Here is a 17,769-nt window from a genome sequence, read left to right on the forward strand (position 1 = left end):
AGACCTTTGCTTTGTACATTTATTGATTAAAACAGTATACATCAAATCACAAAACAGCGTATACAGCATAGTCATTCTGATGATTGGCACCTCATTTTATTTTACGTGTATTCATCGTATGGTTACCTTCAAAAGGACAAAGTGGAGGTGTTTAATCGTTTCTTTATGTTGTAGAGGAGTTAAGTGTCAACTAATTCAAGTTCACTGGAGGGATCTTTTTTGCTTGCTAGTTTTGTTGGCCTTTTCATTTTGAAATCTATCCTGTCTGTTAAAACCTGGCCTCACAGGAATCTCAATCATTTAGCAAGCACTCAAGTAGGTTCAGACAGGCTTTATCAAATCCTAGATGAATTTCAGCTAATCGAACTATTGCATCTATACCTTCCTGAAACCATTTTTGTATGCTGTTTAAAAAAAAAAGAAGTCTAAATACTTAAGTATGATTGCCAGTAGCTTATACTGCTTCTAATGGCTCTAATCACTGAATGTTTCTTGAAATATAGTCCCTTAAATGTAAACAGTGGATGATAGTGACTTAGAAAGTGATGCAACAGTGGTGAGAAAGTCCTGTAAATCTGTAAATGTAGCATCCTCCAGCTACCACTGGTTCAGTTTACACAACAACAGTGCTTAAAGTTTTTTCACCACCACAGCTGTCCTAAATTAACAGTGTTGATAGTTACCAAAATCTCTGTTTCTCTACTGGATAATCATCAAAATCATATTTTAAATGCTGAACTATAATTTGTTTAATTAAATTATTTTATTTAATTTCTGACTTCTTATAAATCCTGTGTGAAAATGTGGCTGAAATTTGGGTATAAAAACACTGTTATATAAATAATATAATTTTTAGTTTGAAATAAGTTTTTGACAAATTTCTAAAAAAAAAAAATTAATTTTGTTTTTAATGATAGGTGGTCTGATAAATTATCTGTTGTAGCTAAATTACCAAGAAGCTAAATTAAAGTGCTGTGTGCAGATAAAAAAAAAATAGATCTTTAATTCTACCACTTTAGAATTTGTTATAATATAAACCACTGATAAATTCTATAAATTATATTCCAACTATAAATGAACTAAAATGGCTTTTTGTTGGTCAAAAAGATAAAAAGTCTGACAGCCTTCCTCTGTGACCCAGCAGGGGGAAAAATGTTGTGCTGAACACTGAAGAGTGTAAAATGTCTACTGGCCTCCTGAACCAAAGCATTGTTAATCTGTGGGTCGTTCCATCGCTTCTCAGTACATAGTCTAACCTGTGATATCAGCACGAATGTTACCGTTACAGCTAACAGGGGCTTCACGTGTCCAATAAGGTGTGGAAGTGAGCTAGAATGCACCATCCACATTAGCCTGGAAGTAGTTAAATGAAACATCTCGATTTCCTGAGTAGAAGACTACGCGCTATATATCAAGCATGCCATTTTCCCCATCACGGTACAGATGCACCTCCAAACCCACAAATCCTCTAAAATCTCACCACTCCCCAGTATGACTCTGACGTTGCTCCACCTTGAGGTCCTGAAAGAGAGAATCTCCTTGTTTTGGAGAGGAAGGGGTTTAGGGATTAAGACACAAGAGGAGGCTCACCTTTTCAAGTGATGTGCCGAACCTCAGGTGTCACGCCGCTGGTGAAGGAGGGGAGAGATGTGAGGGAGGGCCTGGGTTCCTTGGGGCCCGGGAGGTTAACTGTACTGTGTGCCCCCCCCCCTTCAGGAGACAACAACAGTTAGTCTGTTATAATCAACTAAAGGGAGAAACTGGGACTTCAGAGGCTGATGTAGCAAAATGTAGTCAAAAGTGTTGAAGAAATGGAAAAAGACAGGAAGAGAAAGGGGGCAGGATGCAACACCTGGCTGTGGCTATTTACTTATCACCTCTCCTTGCACGTGTACCTATATTCAAGCAACGTGTGGTTCACAGAATAAAGTCCTTGTTTATCTAGAAAAAATTATTTTCTTCAGATGGTTGCACCTTTGCTTTTAGCTTTAAAAATTCAGCTGGCCTTAATCACCACACTACGGATAAACTGTAAAACCGAAGACCCTCTTAAGTCATTATATCCCAATTTGAGCAAATGTGTGCACATTGTAAACCCACATCTATTGTTATTATTATTTTTATTAAATATAAAAAGGTGGAACTATTTCATGCATGCAAGCAATTAGATTTGAAATTATACAAGAGTACAGGAGATAAGATAAATAGATTTGACTGAAAAAAACAAAACAAACTCTAGAAGGTTTTCCGAGCCAGCTGTCCCCTTTGAAACGGGGTCAGCATCTTTTAGAAACAGAATAAATAAGTTATAATTCTTGGTCATATCAGAGTGTCTGTTCAGATGATGTCCTCCTTTTAGACATGCTACCACTCATTTTAAACTGAGAGATGTCTTGTATGTGGAGCGGCTCCGTGTCCTCCAATCAATTTTACACTGGTAGCTACAAGGCCGTAAACCTTTACTATAAGTACAATTCATTGTTTAGTTTTACATTTTTTAAGCCATAAATTAATTGAAGCCCTCAGTCTACAGAATTCAGTGAGATCTAAAGTGAACATCAAGATTTCCTGGTCCTCCAGATAGTAAAAACTAAAGCAAAACTATTAATTACACGAATCAAATGTTCACTTTAAAGTATCACATAAATAAATGTAAGCTCACACTTACAATGCAGTTCATACTGTTTCACAGAGACGTTGTAGTCGGTAATAACAACTCTCAGACTTGTTTGTGAACAAATAAAAAAAGAAGAAGTTGAGTTTATTTTTTTTGTTGTTTTATTATTTTGTTCTTTCACGTCTATCTCTTGACGGTTCTCAAAACACATTCACAGTTTCACAAGTTATGTTAATTACAATGAATATAAAATAGTAACACTTAAAAAAAAACACAGTAAAGAGTAACTTCTTATAATTAACTGGAGCAAATATGAATGGAATTTGCTCTAATAAGAAACCTGGTATATATGTGTGTGTGTATATATATATATATATCTATATATCAGTATGCTATTCATTTATAATGCTTTTTTGTCATCACACAATAGATCGCTGGAGACAAACATGAATGTTCCAAACAGCAATACTCATAACTTAAAATACCTGCACATTAAAAGATATATAATATGAAATTAAATACTCATTAATACTCGACAAGCTGGATAAAGACTTGTAAAACGTGTCAAACAATAATTAGTGCACTGTTTAGTGAGGTTATGAATACATAACCATATCCATGTAGCATGAGGAAAGATTAGGGAGGTCCAAGGTGGACCAAACTAATAAACAGTAGTGTTTGAGGGCTGCTGTGCACTCCTTCCCCTCCCTTTTAAAATTTTCCCCTCTACCCCCACCTTCAGAAATACAGTGTCACCCCATTTGTTAACCTTTATTCATTAGGGGTCAGGAAAAAGGCTCACAGGGCGACTGTAACAAGAAACACAGAACATTTAATTTTGGAGAACAAACTCGTTTTAACAACTTCTGTTAAAATACGAACAGTATTTATAGGTAACAGAACTTGGGAATCCCTTTACATTATTCGGTTATAAATCGTTTTTAATTCGTCCTCAGTTGCCCTTTAGTCATTTTCACATTTTTCTCTTTGCCAGTGGACAATACCAACAACCAAACATGTCGGCACAGAGTATTTCTTGAGATACTCAAAAGATAACTCAGACTTTTATTTTTTTTTATAAACACATCATTCGGGGGCATTTCATTCACTGCACGACTACAGGGCCTCTTCTACATTAACAGCTGCTTAGTTATAGTTTTTAGAGCAGGCTGTATTAAAAGCGTCGGCCACCAGGGGGGCCTGGCCACCTCTGGCCTCTGCCAGGTGGGGGGTGAGGCGGAGGAGAGACCGGTCCATTGTGGTAGCTGTGTAAAAGGATAAAATCACACATTGGATTCTTGGCTTTGGCCAATAGGGGGCACACTCTGATAAGAGCAGCCATCTGAACGACTCTAGTTTAAGGCGGGGGAACTGAGATCCCCTCTGCTCTGCACCTTTGAACTTGCAAAAATACAGCTTCATGTTTCATGCACTATTTAAGAGTTTAGCTTAAAAAAATAACTTCACTTTACATTTGCTACAGTAGAAAACTATTAAAGCAAAAATGCTTCTTTTTGACACAGAGCTATCAAAAAATTGAAAAGAATTTAACTATAAGCAGGCTGAAGAGAAAGGGACAGAAAAGACTGTGCATTAGTGTCACAAACCTCTGTGCTTTTGCTGCATCTCAGATCTCAAAGAAAAACTCTCAGATTCTCTAAATTTAACAATCTGGTTACCGTGCACACAAAGCACAGAGATTTGTGACATTTTAAGCTTAAGCATGATATGAATATTAAAACACCGCTTACCCTCGTGGGCCTCGCGGACGGAAGGGGCGCGGAGGTCCAGGGGGTGGCATGCCACGGCCTCGAGGGTGTGGCGGACGCCCTCTGAAACCAGGATGACCTGGAGGAGGGGGTGGAGGGGGTCCATGCCTGTAGAGGAAGAACATTTTCAGGCAGTAAGGAATAAGACATTTGAAAGTGACAGGTCAGCTCTAGCTATGCGCTTTGTGGGTGTCTGTGCATGTTATGTGCCTGAATGAGGCGTTTACCTGGGCATGGGTGGAAAGGGGCCTCTGAGGTGCATAGGAGGAGGTGGGGGAGGGGGAAGAGGAGGGCCCATGCCCATAGGTCCAGCCCTACCTCGAGGACCTCTGAGGTCAGGGTAAGGACGCATCCTCCCCATTCCTCTGCAAGGGAAGAAGGTGCAGCATAATTTATCTAAATTGACACATGTAATGGATCAAAAGTTAAGTATGTAAAATGCATCTAAATACAGAAATACTCAGTAGTGGCTGTCTATAAGCATTTCCTTTTTATGTTTACCAACTGAAAATATGTGTTTAGAAACTAACCAAGTTATAAAACTTACATATTACAGAATATCAACACTGTGCGTGTGTCAGACATCAATAAAAGTACCTCATGGGCCCAAATCCATTCATGGCTCCATCCTTTACTCGACCCCTTCCAGGTCCTGGTGGCCCAAAGCCTTTCATCATGCCCCGCCCACCACGCATGCCACCTCTACTCATACGCCCCCCTCGCCCACGGCCTTTGGCCCCACGACCCCTGAAGGAAAATAACAAAGGGAAAACTGACACTGTCCTTCTAGTTCAGGTTCAGTCTTGTTAAGCTGTAACAAAAAAAATAAAATAAAATAAAAAAAAAACACTGACGCACTTTAAATTTTTTATATCTAATCTTGCATAAAACCACAAGAATTGTCATGTTGTCAAATAGTAAGGCATTTAGACTACATAAATAGATATGGGTGTGAAGAGATGCATCTTTAAATCATTATAAAGGAAATCTGCAGGACCTGATTAAGTATTAGTAGAAAACTACTACATTAATTACTGTGACTTGCTGTGGTGAAATTAAAAATCTGCTGGAGATCAAAGAACAAGAAAAACACGTATGCATCCATTAAAATTTACAACAGAGTCCAGGTTGAAGATTTACTGTGAAATCTATAACAATCATTTAACACCAGGCTAAAAAAAGTTAAGCTTTTACAGATTATATCTGTGACACAGTACGACCTCTCTCAGTTACTGCCACTATAGGACAAAACAGTAAGCTATTAATAGCATGACCTTGCCATGACAGTTTCCTATAGACATATCTGAAAGATGAAGCAGGAAAAAAAAAGACCTAAACTCGAATAACCGGCATGTGTACACAAATGAAACAGAAGACTGTAACAGACAGCAGGACAGACCTGGATTTGAGTTGGATTACATGTTTCTCTGAGTCATCCATGGAAGTTTCTGTGACTCTCTCTTCTGTGTCCGTGTCCATCTGAAACAATCCCAAGTCAATAGTTATGTGCAGAAGATCAGCAGTAATAAGCACTAGATTCATACTTGTACCTGTACAAAACATAATGATATAGATATAGACAATGAACACCATCATGAACAGAAGAGCTGCGTTCAAACATACTATTTTTTAAGTGTTTATTATGTAATGCTGGAAACTGCACTGCAATGTCTTTGATTTGTATTCTAATATACTGAGAGGCACTTCATTTTCTGCATTCTGGTGATTTTTTTGCACTAATTTGTATGTTGTCTGCATAAATTACACAGGAAATGCCTTTAATCAATTTATTTCTTCAAGACTAATAAAACAGAACAATAAAGCACTAGAAGATAACTGTATATATATGAAGTGATATAACGCAGTCAGGCTCCCTGGTATTCTGTTTCACTTTTAAATGATTACTCTCCACTTTCCTCGTGTTTGTGTGCTGCTGAATCAGCACAAATACAGGCAGGATTTACTCGCCTATCCTTCCTTTGGATTGCTCTGTTCCAGTTTTGAGTCTGTGTGTAATTGCCTGGCAAGTTTGTGTAATTGCGTTTTATTAACAGGCTGATTAAATACTCATATGGCACCTCTTCAGCTCTCTTAAAAATTAAATCACGTCATACATTTTTATATCCTGGACTTTAATAGCTTAAATATATTTCAACAAGACATCTGCTCATGTTTTCTCATTCTAAAGAATCAGCCTGCTGAAAGCTAAAAGCTCTAACGCATTACCTTAAGATTAGTTAACCACTACCAACCCCGGGTTATAAACAATAGGCTCAAAACCTCCAAACAGGAGTAATTACAGTCCTGTGTTATTTTTATTTTTGGAGGAGGGTGGGGGCTATCAAAAAGATCAGAATACATCAGAAGAGATCAGAATTTACTATGATACAAAGGCAATCTTGTTACACAGAAATTCTATAATAAAGATGTGCACCAAAACCTCCTCATGCTTGCTGGGTGGATAAAACTTAACCACACTGACAAAGACTAACACCGAGGACATGTCCCGTTTAATTTACCTGTATTTTTTACTTCATTAGTCTTACATAATAAAAACAAAACGGAACATATTTTTACATTTTTCTTTAAGTCTAGTTAATATTATTACCCTTTCTCTTAACTTTATTTTGTCACACCCACTTTTAGTCAATGCAATAAATTTGATCACTGAATAATTTTATGCCTAATAAAGTCTACAGCTAAATCTCCCGAGAGTTATTTCCATTAGTTTATTATCCTCATTTTGCAATAATGAGGGATGAGTCGCTCATTCTACACCCACCTAAACATCCATTTAAGCCAGGATGTAGACGGAAAGTACACTGTTCTGCTTATAATTTATTATATAGAGAGATTTGTATGTAACAGGTCCAATGGCTGAGCCACACACTTAAAATGTTTAATGGCTATGAACATGGCATGAAGCACACTCGTTCATACGTACATTTTACAGTGATATTTTGAAGACAGAAAGCCTGCAAAGCCAAAGGCACGTCGAGCGTCATGGAAACAATTTTATCCCGATCCTAGGAGGCGGCTGAGGTTGTGTGAGCTTTTAAATATCAAGCTAGCAGCAGCGGCAGAGGGGGTTGGGGACGACCTGTGCGACAAATACAGTTCGAGCCTCTAATAATACTTCTTAATACCCCTCATGAATAGTAGCAAATAGTGAGCCCAGCCGGCTAAAATATACACGTAAAGCGATAAAGGGCCCCGTCTAATTCCTGGAACTTCCAGGGCAGGTATGACAGAATTACGCTATGTTGCAAATTTTTTAAAGAACAGTCTAATATAAACAAATTTCAAAGACACATTTAATGATATTTTCCTAATTGAAAATATAAACAGAATAAACTTCAGTGACAAGCGTGGGATTAAGTAAAACGTTAGTCATCCAAGAAAGGGGCGTTTCTGTAGATTTTTTTTTACGCTTCTGGAATGACTTACTTCAAATCGGTGACGCCGGTGAGGTAGATTAAAAAAATGATACGGTTTTTGTGATTCCTTAAAAAAAAAAGAAAAAAATAGAAAAATAAAAAATATAGATATATACAAAATTTCTAGCAACTCTCGTACCTTCGATGGGCTTTGAAATGGCGGCTTAAACAGACATCCCAGGTTGGGATTTCTTTGTGAAGAGACGCTCGCTTTCAAAGTCACGCCCACAAGGAATAAATGTTTAAACTTGATTGGTTCATTGGTACCGTCATTTAGGCCAAGGTTCGCTTTCTGGGATTCTGATTGGTTGACTCGGCTAACGTACTTCCAATGGTCTCCAGCCTTGAAAGCGGTTCAGTAATTAAACGGGCCACACGTTCAACACATTACACACGTTTATTGAAGATTGAGGGGAAAAGCATGACTGTAGAACTCATTTGGATTAAAACAGCCGATGAATGCAGAACATTTAGCAGAATACAAATCGACCTGTTTTAGTATTTGAGAAAAATACAAAATTCACACAGCAAAACGTTACCAATTCTCTTAAATTCTAAAAAATATAAAAACAGGAGGGTAAAAGTATGAATCAAGTACGACGACTCTTCTCCAAATTATGTCAACATAAACACTGAGTTCATAATTCCAACAAAAGTATGCCTCATATACAGAAAATATCTGGCAAGTGCAAGTAAAGTAAACAATATGTACATTATAACTGTTAAAAGAAATAAGAGGAAAGTATTAAAATGAGTATTAAACAGATAAGGAAACTAAACGAAATGTCCAAATACGGTCCATTTTCAGTGCATTTACGTGCGACTCAGGAGGTCTGCAAGCTTGTTGATGTATTCAATGGTGTATTTGAGCGTCTGTATCTTGGTCAGGGGCTGCCCTCTTTTGCTGTAGTCCGGCGGCAGGTAGTCCCGAAGCTGGTGCAAAGCCTCTGCGAGGCTCCTCATCCGCATCTTCTCCCGCTCGCTGGCCTTCATGCGTCTTTTGGTGGACATCTTTGGCTTGCCTTGCCTTTGCGCCGGTGGTGCAGTCACTTCTCGGCTCGTGAAGGTGAAGTCTTTGATCTCCCGATGCTGGCTGGAGTAGCACATCTCCGGTGAAGAGCACACTGACTCTCTCTGTGACTCAGGTGAAGTGGGCTGAGGTGACTCTTGGTTTTCTCCAAAGGCGCTCTCATGGCACTTCCACTCAGACAATATTTCAGCTGTAACCACATCCAGGTTCATGTTGGATATCCAGGCGACCAAGCAGCGACGGATGGCATTCAGGGTTTCGGCAGGGAGAGTGTGTGAAAGTGATTTGGCCAAAGTGGTTTTATACAGAAGCTGATCTCCGGAGGTTTAAAGGTTCACAGCTGTAGCGACAAAAGTTCAAAGAAACTCGCAAGTGCCAAAATGCGACCTTCCCGGAGGACATGGTTCGTTAGTCTATCACTGGGGTGTGAATAAGGCTAAATAGAGGGATAATGTGATAGAAAGAAAAATAATTAGATTCCTTTACACTTTAAAGTCTCCCTGACGACAATTATCAGTTTGATGTGATTTGTCTAATGAAGGATGCTGCTTCACCTGGGATCTTCACGCTTCTCAGGCAAAGCAAGCCTGCTTGTGTCTTCAGCGTGGACGTTAACATAAATAAATAAAGACCAGAACTTTGGAAAAAGATAAACTTGCAGAGCCAAACTCTTTATCCTGTCTGGAAATTCCTAAAAGTGACTGTCCTTGTACTTCAACCTCCTTTAAATGTGTACAAATCCCACTAACTCTACTTTACCACACCAACTGGACATGAAAAACTAATATTTTATGTCCTAAGCTTTTGTTCTAATAATAATATAAAACAAATAAGATTAAAGAGCCAGTGTTATAGGACAGAGTTGTTATTTGGGCAGAGGATGCAGCTGTCACCAAGCTCCTGCCAGACCTTTCATGTCTGAAAAGGTGTGAGGCCTCACTCAGGATCAAGGGGACCAACTCTGGTGGGTTGTAAAAATCCAATGGCTCAGCCTCCTCCATGCCTCCTGTCAGCTGCAGGGTCTCCTCCCTGCAGCTCTGTCAAACAGCGGTGGGAGAAAATGAGCACATGTGGTGCCATCAGTGAGTATTTAACACTCTGCATATCCAAAACCTCCTTCTGGTGCATTAAAATTAAACCTCATTTTTCATTAGTATTAAATATGTTAAACTTTATTTGTGCACAGTGGTCTCCTCTGTTTTAGAGAAAGCTTCATTCACAGTAAGCTTATGGCAAAATCTATTTACGTTTCTTGGTTAACAGGTTCGTATATAAAACATTAAAAGACTGAAAATGTAACTCAAAGATATTAGAATCATAATTGTGAGACAATGAAAAGCAGACATTTTTAATATTAATAATTAATATGCTCAATATTGAGTCATTTTCTCAGAGGTTTGAGTTAGTAAGGTGAAACTTTGAAATAATAACCAGTAACTGACTTAAGGATGAAAACAATGTGGGGTTTGGTTTTTTTTTTTTGGTTTTTTTCCAATGGCGGAAACAAGCTTCCATACTTAAGTCATATTCTGTTGAGTGTTTTTAATTCATTAAAATTTCTGGTTATTATCTCAAAATTTGACCTTACTGTATCAAACATCTGAGAAAATAACATGAAATTTCAAGTTGTTATGTTGGAATTTTGAGAAAATATCCAGAAATTTGGGGATTACTATCTTAAAATTTCAGGTTATTATCACAAATTTTTGGATTATGGATGGGAAAAAATTTTTTTTTTTTAGTGACAGAAAAAGTTTCTGCTGAGTGTGGTTTTACATTTATTATGGAAGCTTGTTTCTGCCACTGGAAAGTCAAAAATTTGGATTACTATCTCAAAATTTCAACTTCCTGACTCAAACGTAGAAGAAAATAACTTGAAATATCCCATTATTAATTTGAAATTTTGAGATAACCTGAAATCTTGACTTATATACTGTAAAAGGTTTTTGGATTTTTTTTTAGTGGCAACAAAAAAAACACAAGCTTCCATATCTAATATTTGAGCTTATGTTACAAGTGTTTCCAAAGTCCAGAGTAAACTTTCAGTGTTAAAAGAGCAACAGCTTACATGTTTTTGTCCTTTGTCGTGTAACCACACTGATTACTTCTGAAATTTCAGCCTCAGTCTCTCTGCCAGTGGCAGCGGACTCTCACTACAAATTACAGAGTCGTCGCTCTCTGACACGGTGATGGGTGAGGCTGGAGTGGGAAGGAACATGTTGGCACCCACATCAGCTGCTGAGACATCCTGGCAGTTGTTTTCAGTTGATACAGGTGTGCTGTTATTTTCAAAATGTTTGCTCTGAGGTTTTTGTCTTGCTAAATGAAGGCTCCGAGCGGGTTTTGCAGTTGCTTGGGTCGCTGCGTGTGAAGCAACTGGTTTCAGAGGGAAGTCTGAAACAAAGCTGCCTTTGAGTTTGTGTTTAGGTTTTGTTTTTGTCCGTCTTTGAGGTCCACACTTCTGGTTCTCCACGTCGCTGTCCTCACTGGATGAACGAACGCTCATACACACACTCTTTTTGGTGGTCTGTGGCATGCTCTCGTCCTTCTTGTCACTTGTACCTGGGTTAGAGTGGCACCTCTGTGGTGGGACAACTAATGACTGAATAGCTGTCCTGACAAATTTATATTTGTGTGGCGGCTTTTTGGAGTTGTTAAATGTGTCTTTGGCTTTACTTTGAGCCGGGGCACCTGGCTTTTCTATCTGGGTTTTTTCTGCACGTGCTTCATTTTTCTTAACAGCAGATTCTTTGCTAACCCCACTGGAAATGTGTCCACTGGGTTTTGACTTGACTGCATCATTGCATACCTGATTCACGATTTTGGCTGTATTCTTCATGAGCACCCGCTCCCTTAGAGGACACTCTGAGTAACAGAGCTCTGGAGCAGATCTGGAGTCTACTGGTTTGACATCAGGTGAGATTTTCTGCTCCGTTTTTTGACTCTCTGTTTCACTGTCTGTGGTTTTATTTAGCTCTGGACCAGTGGAGTGGCTGGTAGCTGCTTGTTGGGATGGAGAGGATGTGAAGGACAAAGCATCCCAGTCGATATCACTCAGGTGTAGCGCTTCAATTACAGCAGAGACAGAAGGTGAAGCAACTGGCTCAGAGTCAGCACGAGACAGAGGAGTATTGGGGCAATCACTCAGGCTGGAACGATCATCTTTTCCTCTTTCATTCTGCTTATGGTTCACCGGTGTGTCCAAAATCACAACCTCTGGTTCATCTGTGCTTGCCAACGTAGGGAGCAGCTTTGGCTGTTGAGTCATAGAATTCGATGAAGAGGAACTCTGAAGAGTCATCTGAGCCAAGAGGTCTGATAAACCATCCGAGGGCTTCTCCTTTTTACTTTTTGGCTTCTTTTCTGTAAAAGAAGACACGTTATCAGAAGATTATCTGAATTAGTTTCCTGTTAATCCTAATACTTTTTCAGTGTCTGTGCCTAGTTTTCCTGCAAACTAGGAATTAAATCTAGATAGCAGTGATGATTTGTGTGTTCAAAGCTCAGTTTGTATAAAATGAAAACAGAGCCTATGAGATTGCTGAATCAAGGCCTCTGCTGTGAACCAGCTACATTTGTATGTGTCCCAGCTGCTTTAATAAACAGTGTTGAGACGCAAGTTTAAGATGCAAGTGTCCTTGATCGGGATGGCCTTGTCATAGCAGAGACATGTGCTTTAATGATGTAAAGCACATAGCTAAAATGGACTTTGTGCATTTAAAGTGGATATCATAAATCTCTGTCTTACTCTTTGTCTTGTTCTCTTCAGCCAGAGCTTTGTGTCTGAGGTAGGTCTCCACCAGCTCAGGGTAGGCCACACGAAACAGAGACTCCTCCTCCACCGTCCTCACCTCACGCTGTTCCTCTGCAGGCCGATCCTCAGGAAACACAAAATGTTCTGCAGAACAGACATCAACATCAGCTCCAACTTCTCACACTGAAGTATTTAAACTCCTCAAACTTTTCATATTTTTTGCCTTAAAAAGTGAGTAATAAATTCAAATATCTAAATGTCCATTAATGTCCTGTTCACTGATCATTGCAGTTCTCAGCACTTTTGTTCTTGTTATTAAAGCACCAGGAAGTAGAAATTTTGAGAGACAATGTCCTTGTGAAATTAAGCTATTTTTAGATTAATATGCAACTTATTTACATATTATTTACTTATTTTAAACCATGACAAAATTATCAGATGATGATACAGTTAGCTGAAAAAAAAAAAGTAGTTATGACAGTTTTTGTAGTTTTGCTTACGTACGCCACCACATTGTTTTAAATCAAACAATCAAGATGTGATTGTAGAGACGACTTTCAGCTTAAATTCAAGAGGCTGTACAAAAATCCTGTAGTGTCAGCCGCTTTTATGCACAGTTCCCTGTTTTCAGAAGTTCAAAATTAACTGAACAAATTTATCATTTAAATGATGATTGTTTTGAATACTTTGGTAAAATCCTTTGCAGTCAATGAATGGCTGTTTCCTCCCTTGAGATGCTCTGCTAGGCACCGTCTGAATATCCAATTTCTTTGCCTATTGTTCACCAACCTTTTGGGTTGCTTTTGCACTATGCTTTGGGTCATTATCGATTTGAATTGTGAAGCACTGTCTGATCCACTTTGCAGCATTTGGCCAAATCCTACATCTATCAGCAGTCACATCATCAATAAACATTTGTAAATTAGTTACACCGGCAGCCATACAAGCCCATGTCATAACATTACCTCCACCATGCTTGACAGATGATCTGATGTACTTTGGATACTTAGCCATTTTCTCTTTCTCTTCTCGTAATCCTGGTACAAGTTAATCTTGGTTTTATGTCTAATGTCTAATTTGGCCCTCTTGTTCTTGAGTGTAACTAGTGGGTTGCACGTTGTTAATGATCCCTCTATATCCATTCATGAAGGTGCCTCTTGATTGTAGACCATGTTTTGGAGTTGTTTTTCTTAGCCATGGAAATGAGTCTGTCATGATGTACTTTAGCTGTCTTCTGTGGTCTTGCAGTCCTTTTGGTGTTGCTGAGCTGATCAGTTCACTAATTATTTTTAAGACTGCACCAGATTTTAGATTTGGCCATGCCTAAATATTTTGCAAACTCTCTAATAGGTTTATTTTGCTGAGATCTTTTAGTTTGTTTTGTTTTAGTCTAATGATGGCTTTATCTGGGATAAAAACCTCTGTCACATTAAACATTTGGAGCTCCCTGGTGTGGCAACCCCTTGTGAGGAAGGAGCAGTTGGCTTCCTTCACTTACACTGGCATCTCTTTTGTGGCTCATATTGAGAGTTGCAGTGAAAAGCTAAAAAATACACGTTGAACACTTGGAATACACTCCAGATCCTTTATTTGCTTAATTTGTCGGGACGGGCCTTACCCAGCCATGAAACTGCCTGTCAGGAGGCCCGTGCATAAAAACACCTTCCTCTGATGTAGAACAATCTAAGTTAGCTGAGATTTTCTGAGGCCACTCACATCAGACGGGCTTGTTAGTTAAGGGGGCTTTAATATGACAGATTTCCCAGCTCAGAGGAGGAAGCCACTTTAGCACCTAGTGCCTGTTGTGACTGATCTGTCACCTCTGAACCCCACCTCACAGCCAGTCACTAACAGACGACTCGGTGACGAGCACCCTACACCCCAACCTCCACTAAACACAGTACTCCTGTCACTCAAATCAGCTTTTTATTCTTGAGTGTCACTTTTCTTCCCCTTCTATTGTATGCTGTGAGTAAATTATACTTTTTTCCCCATCATGGGATTTAAACTGACCTGGTGTTCTCCAGATGACTTCAAAGCAAGCAACGCCATTCCTCACTCTTGGTTTAAATATTCTTTAGCATGAAAAAAAGGTTGAAAGTTAAGGATGTAAAGCTGTTATAATAACAATATCATAAAAGTGATAACTTATCTGACATTAAAAACTGTAACACTACCGGATGGGCTCAACTTGGCAGGACATGTCTGTTCCATATTTTCGGTTCATCAGCTCAGCGTAGGTCATCAACACTAGCACCTTTTCGCTGGTGTAGTGCTTCGGCCACTCCATCTTATCATAGGCGAATTTCTAAAGACACAAAACGTAAATGTTTACACACAGCCCGCCGAACAGATGACCTTACACTTAATAATTTACAAACCCATTAACCTGGATCAGCAGCATATTCGGCTTCCTCCTCTTAAAATGTGACACAGGCTTATCTTTGGAAACCAGAAACTCACGAATGATCTGCAAGACATGGTTTAAGCATTAAAAATTACTCCAATTATTTGTCAAGTTATAATAAAAAATAAAAAAGAAAGATCAAAATGTACCTCAGTGAAAGGAAAATGCTGACTCGCCAGTGTTTTCCTGCAAATAAGAACTTGTCTGTTTAGTTAAATAGTTATTAAATAGCAGAAAATCAGCTTTGACATTCTGAATTGCCATTCACCTCCTGATGTTTGCCTCAAAAGACAAGGCCTGGCGAGTCTGTTCGTAGCGGTGCCAGTCACACGGACACTGGTAATCGAAATCCTGAGGCTGACAGAAGCGATTACTGCCGCAGAGCACACATCCGCGGGACTCGTGAGTCTTAGCTGATCCTGATAACGAAAGAATAACAGTCAGTAAGGGGTCTCAGATGCTGAAATCTCTCACATACTTGCATGTTTTGACGTGACAGTTTAAAAGGCTTTAAAATAGCCACAGGATCAGGAGTGGAGGTCAGAGTTCAAAGCAGGGCACCACTCACCAGGATGTCGACACAAGTTGCAGTGAGGAACCTTCTTTACACCTCCTTCAAACACTTCTGTGGTCTCTTCATTCCACTGGATGAACCTGTAGTTATCAGAAAGAACACGAACACAACTTTTAACTCGGGCTACTCAGAGAGAAACTGCTTAGCTACATTCACGGGTGTTTGTGTTTTCTACCTCTGTAGGAGTGTTTGTCCTTTCAGCGTCTGAATGAGCCTCAGAGCCTGCTCTTTGCCAACACCTGGTATGCCCTTATGGAAACAGGAAAGCATTCAGTAAACAAAAAGCATTGATACTACAGATTTTCCTTTAGCCAATTTCAGATTAAGGTGTCTTCACTACCTTGGGAATATAATCACAGCCAAGGAGAATGGCCAGACCGACAAGATTCTCTCTGGACAGATTTAAGTCTGTTTGCACTCGAGAAGTCTGGTAACAGTCCACCTGAGGGTCCTGCAGTATAAAATACACGTAGGTCAGTGAATGATAGCTTCAAGGCTGCAGGATTTCCAAACCATCTGTAGCGTATTTACACAAGTAACTGCATCTTATTACTCCAAAGAGGTTTTTCTTAAGATTAACTTCCACAGACATACTTTACTGTTCATGTTGAAGTTCCTGTACACAGTACGGGCTCCATACAAGAAAGCGTCTCCATCGTTAGTGATGCAGCCGTCCACCAGGCCCTGTGAGTCCAGGTAGGCACACATGGCCTCAGCCTCTCCAGCAGCTGTCACCCAAGGTACACCCAGGTAGTCCAACATCTCTGCACACTACAGAGGGAGTACAAAGAGATGTAAGGCCACTGGAGGTAACAATTACAAATGAGAAATTTATCCCAGGAGTTCAAATATTTGATTTTTATTTACAACTTAACCATGAAAAGGTAAATAAAAATATTGTTGCCTGACAAAAAAAAAACACAATTTGTCATAAAATTTTCAAATAGACTTTCATATTTTCAAGTAAATTTGCCAGTTATTTCCTATAGGTGTAATATAAAAATGTTTCTGTACATGTTTATTGTTGTTTTTTCTTTATTTCTCAAAAATCTAACTTTTTTCTCAAAACTTCTAAATCTGACCTTAATTCTTGCCAGTTTGCTATTTTTGTCCTTATAACTTCATGTTGTTCCTCCAAATTTAAAAATTTCTTTGACATTTTTTTATTTTCTTCTTTTATGGAATTTATATGGTTTTCTCTAAGTTTGACCATTTTTTTCTAGTAAAATGGTGGTTTCTCATCATTGTTTTTATATTTATCATTTTACATTTTTCTCTAAACTTGACAGATCTTGCTTTTTCATCTAAATTGTACCGTCTTAAAAAAAAATGCCGTCGTAGCAAGCTGAAAAGTGGGCAGAGATAACCACAGAAGTTTTCTTTTGAGCAGGAGATTACAGACCTACCTCTCTCAGCACGGCTTTAAAGCGCCCCCTGCTGGTGCCTGTTGCAAACTTCGGAGCAGTGCTCTTCTTGAAGCCTCCATATCTTGTTTCTGTCCTCTTGTTCATGGTTTCTGCTTTAATTTTTGGAGCCTCTCCTTCCATAACAAACACGAGTTTCACCCCCATCAGTGTGAGGGACGATACCCTGAAAAATAAATTCCTGGACACAGCGTGGAGTAAGAAAAGCTTTTAAATTTATAGTTACTTGGAAGCAACAGCGCGATGAGTTTATTATGGGGACATTACCTCAGATGGGGCTTCGTGACTCTCCCCATCATTGCTTGGACGTGCTGGGCTTCGCACACCCACAAACTCAGGTCGACTGCCAGCGTCTTTCCACTCAAACTGTACAGAGGCACCGACTCACGAACCGGCTCCACGATAGACCACAAATCCTGAACGCCCATATTTACACACAATTGGATTTTAAACAATTAAAAACGGAGAAATGTATTTTAAAACCCCCAATGTTACAACAACAAAAACTGTACAGCAAGTCGGAGTTTTCGAACTGTGGCGCCATTGGGCCGCGTCCCATTTTGTTAAAGGTCTACGTACTAACACTGCCTTGTTTCTGCATTAATTGGCTTTGCTCTGAAAACAAAGTGAATGAGAGCTTTACATTTCATCTACAAGGTGATAGTCGTTATATTTATTAACAGATTAATTTAGCTTTAAATAAACAATAAATTATGAAGGACAAAGTAGCAATGAAGGAAACAGTCCACAGAGTCGG

General features: G+C 39.1%; 3 protein-coding genes across 7 annotated transcripts; all 3 read right to left on the minus strand.

Annotated features, from left to right (window-relative positions):
* Positions 1-11: 11 nt before the first annotated feature.
* On the minus strand, positions 12-8,040 carry LOC146692039 (uncharacterized). Of its 4 annotated transcripts, XM_085431957.1 has the most exons (7): positions 7,834-8,039; positions 7,331-7,486; positions 5,786-5,865; positions 4,984-5,133; positions 4,614-4,751; positions 4,369-4,494; positions 2,756-3,882 (listed from the first exon to the last, which is right to left on the minus strand). In XM_085431957.1, exons 3-7 carry the CDS (start codon positions 5,863-5,865, stop codon positions 3,792-3,794), a joined length of 585 nt encoding a protein of 194 aa, XP_085288083.1. In that variant the 5' UTR covers positions 7,331-7,486; positions 7,834-8,039; the 3' UTR covers positions 2,756-3,791. The 4 variants fall into 4 exon arrangements, with proteins under 4 accessions (XP_085288086.1, XP_085288083.1, XP_085288084.1 ...); XM_085431960.1 differs by lacking the exons at positions 2,756-3,882; positions 7,331-7,486 and adding an exon at positions 12-1,710 and having other exon boundaries at positions 7,834-8,040; XM_085431958.1 differs by lacking the exon at positions 7,331-7,486 and having other exon boundaries at positions 7,963-8,040.
* Positions 8,041-8,209: 169 nt separating this feature from the next.
* msgn1 (mesogenin 1) lies at positions 8,210-9,103 on the minus strand. Its single transcript, XM_085431965.1, has one exon. It carries the CDS (start codon positions 9,063-9,065, stop codon positions 8,637-8,639), a length of 429 nt encoding a protein of 142 aa, XP_085288091.1. The 5' UTR covers positions 9,066-9,103; the 3' UTR covers positions 8,210-8,636.
* A 50-nt stretch (positions 9,104-9,153) lies between these two features.
* On the minus strand, positions 9,154-17,769 carry gen1 (GEN1 Holliday junction 5' flap endonuclease). 2 transcript variants are annotated; one of them, XM_085431962.1, is made up of 14 exons: positions 17,280-17,769; positions 16,995-17,193; positions 16,183-16,359; positions 15,929-16,039; positions 15,764-15,837; positions 15,583-15,668; positions 15,283-15,433; positions 15,164-15,200; positions 14,997-15,077; positions 14,785-14,915; positions 14,621-14,682; positions 12,602-12,751; positions 10,922-12,216; positions 9,154-9,890 (listed from the first exon to the last, which is right to left on the minus strand). In XM_085431962.1, exons 1-13 carry the CDS (start codon positions 17,438-17,440, stop codon positions 10,955-10,957), a joined length of 2,682 nt encoding a protein of 893 aa, XP_085288088.1. In that variant the 5' UTR covers positions 17,441-17,769; the 3' UTR covers positions 9,154-9,890; positions 10,922-10,954. The 2 variants fall into 2 exon arrangements, with proteins under 2 accessions (XP_085288088.1, XP_085288087.1); XM_085431961.1 differs by lacking the exon at positions 9,154-9,890 and having other exon boundaries at positions 9,988-12,216.

Source organism: Copadichromis virginalis, linkage group LG15 (assembly GCF_057382275.1).
Source record: "Copadichromis virginalis isolate Kocher_CV1m ecotype Utaka linkage group LG15, C_Virginalis_male_GT1.1, whole genome shotgun sequence".
NCBI lineage: Eukaryota > Metazoa > Chordata > Actinopteri > Cichliformes > Cichlidae > Copadichromis > Copadichromis virginalis.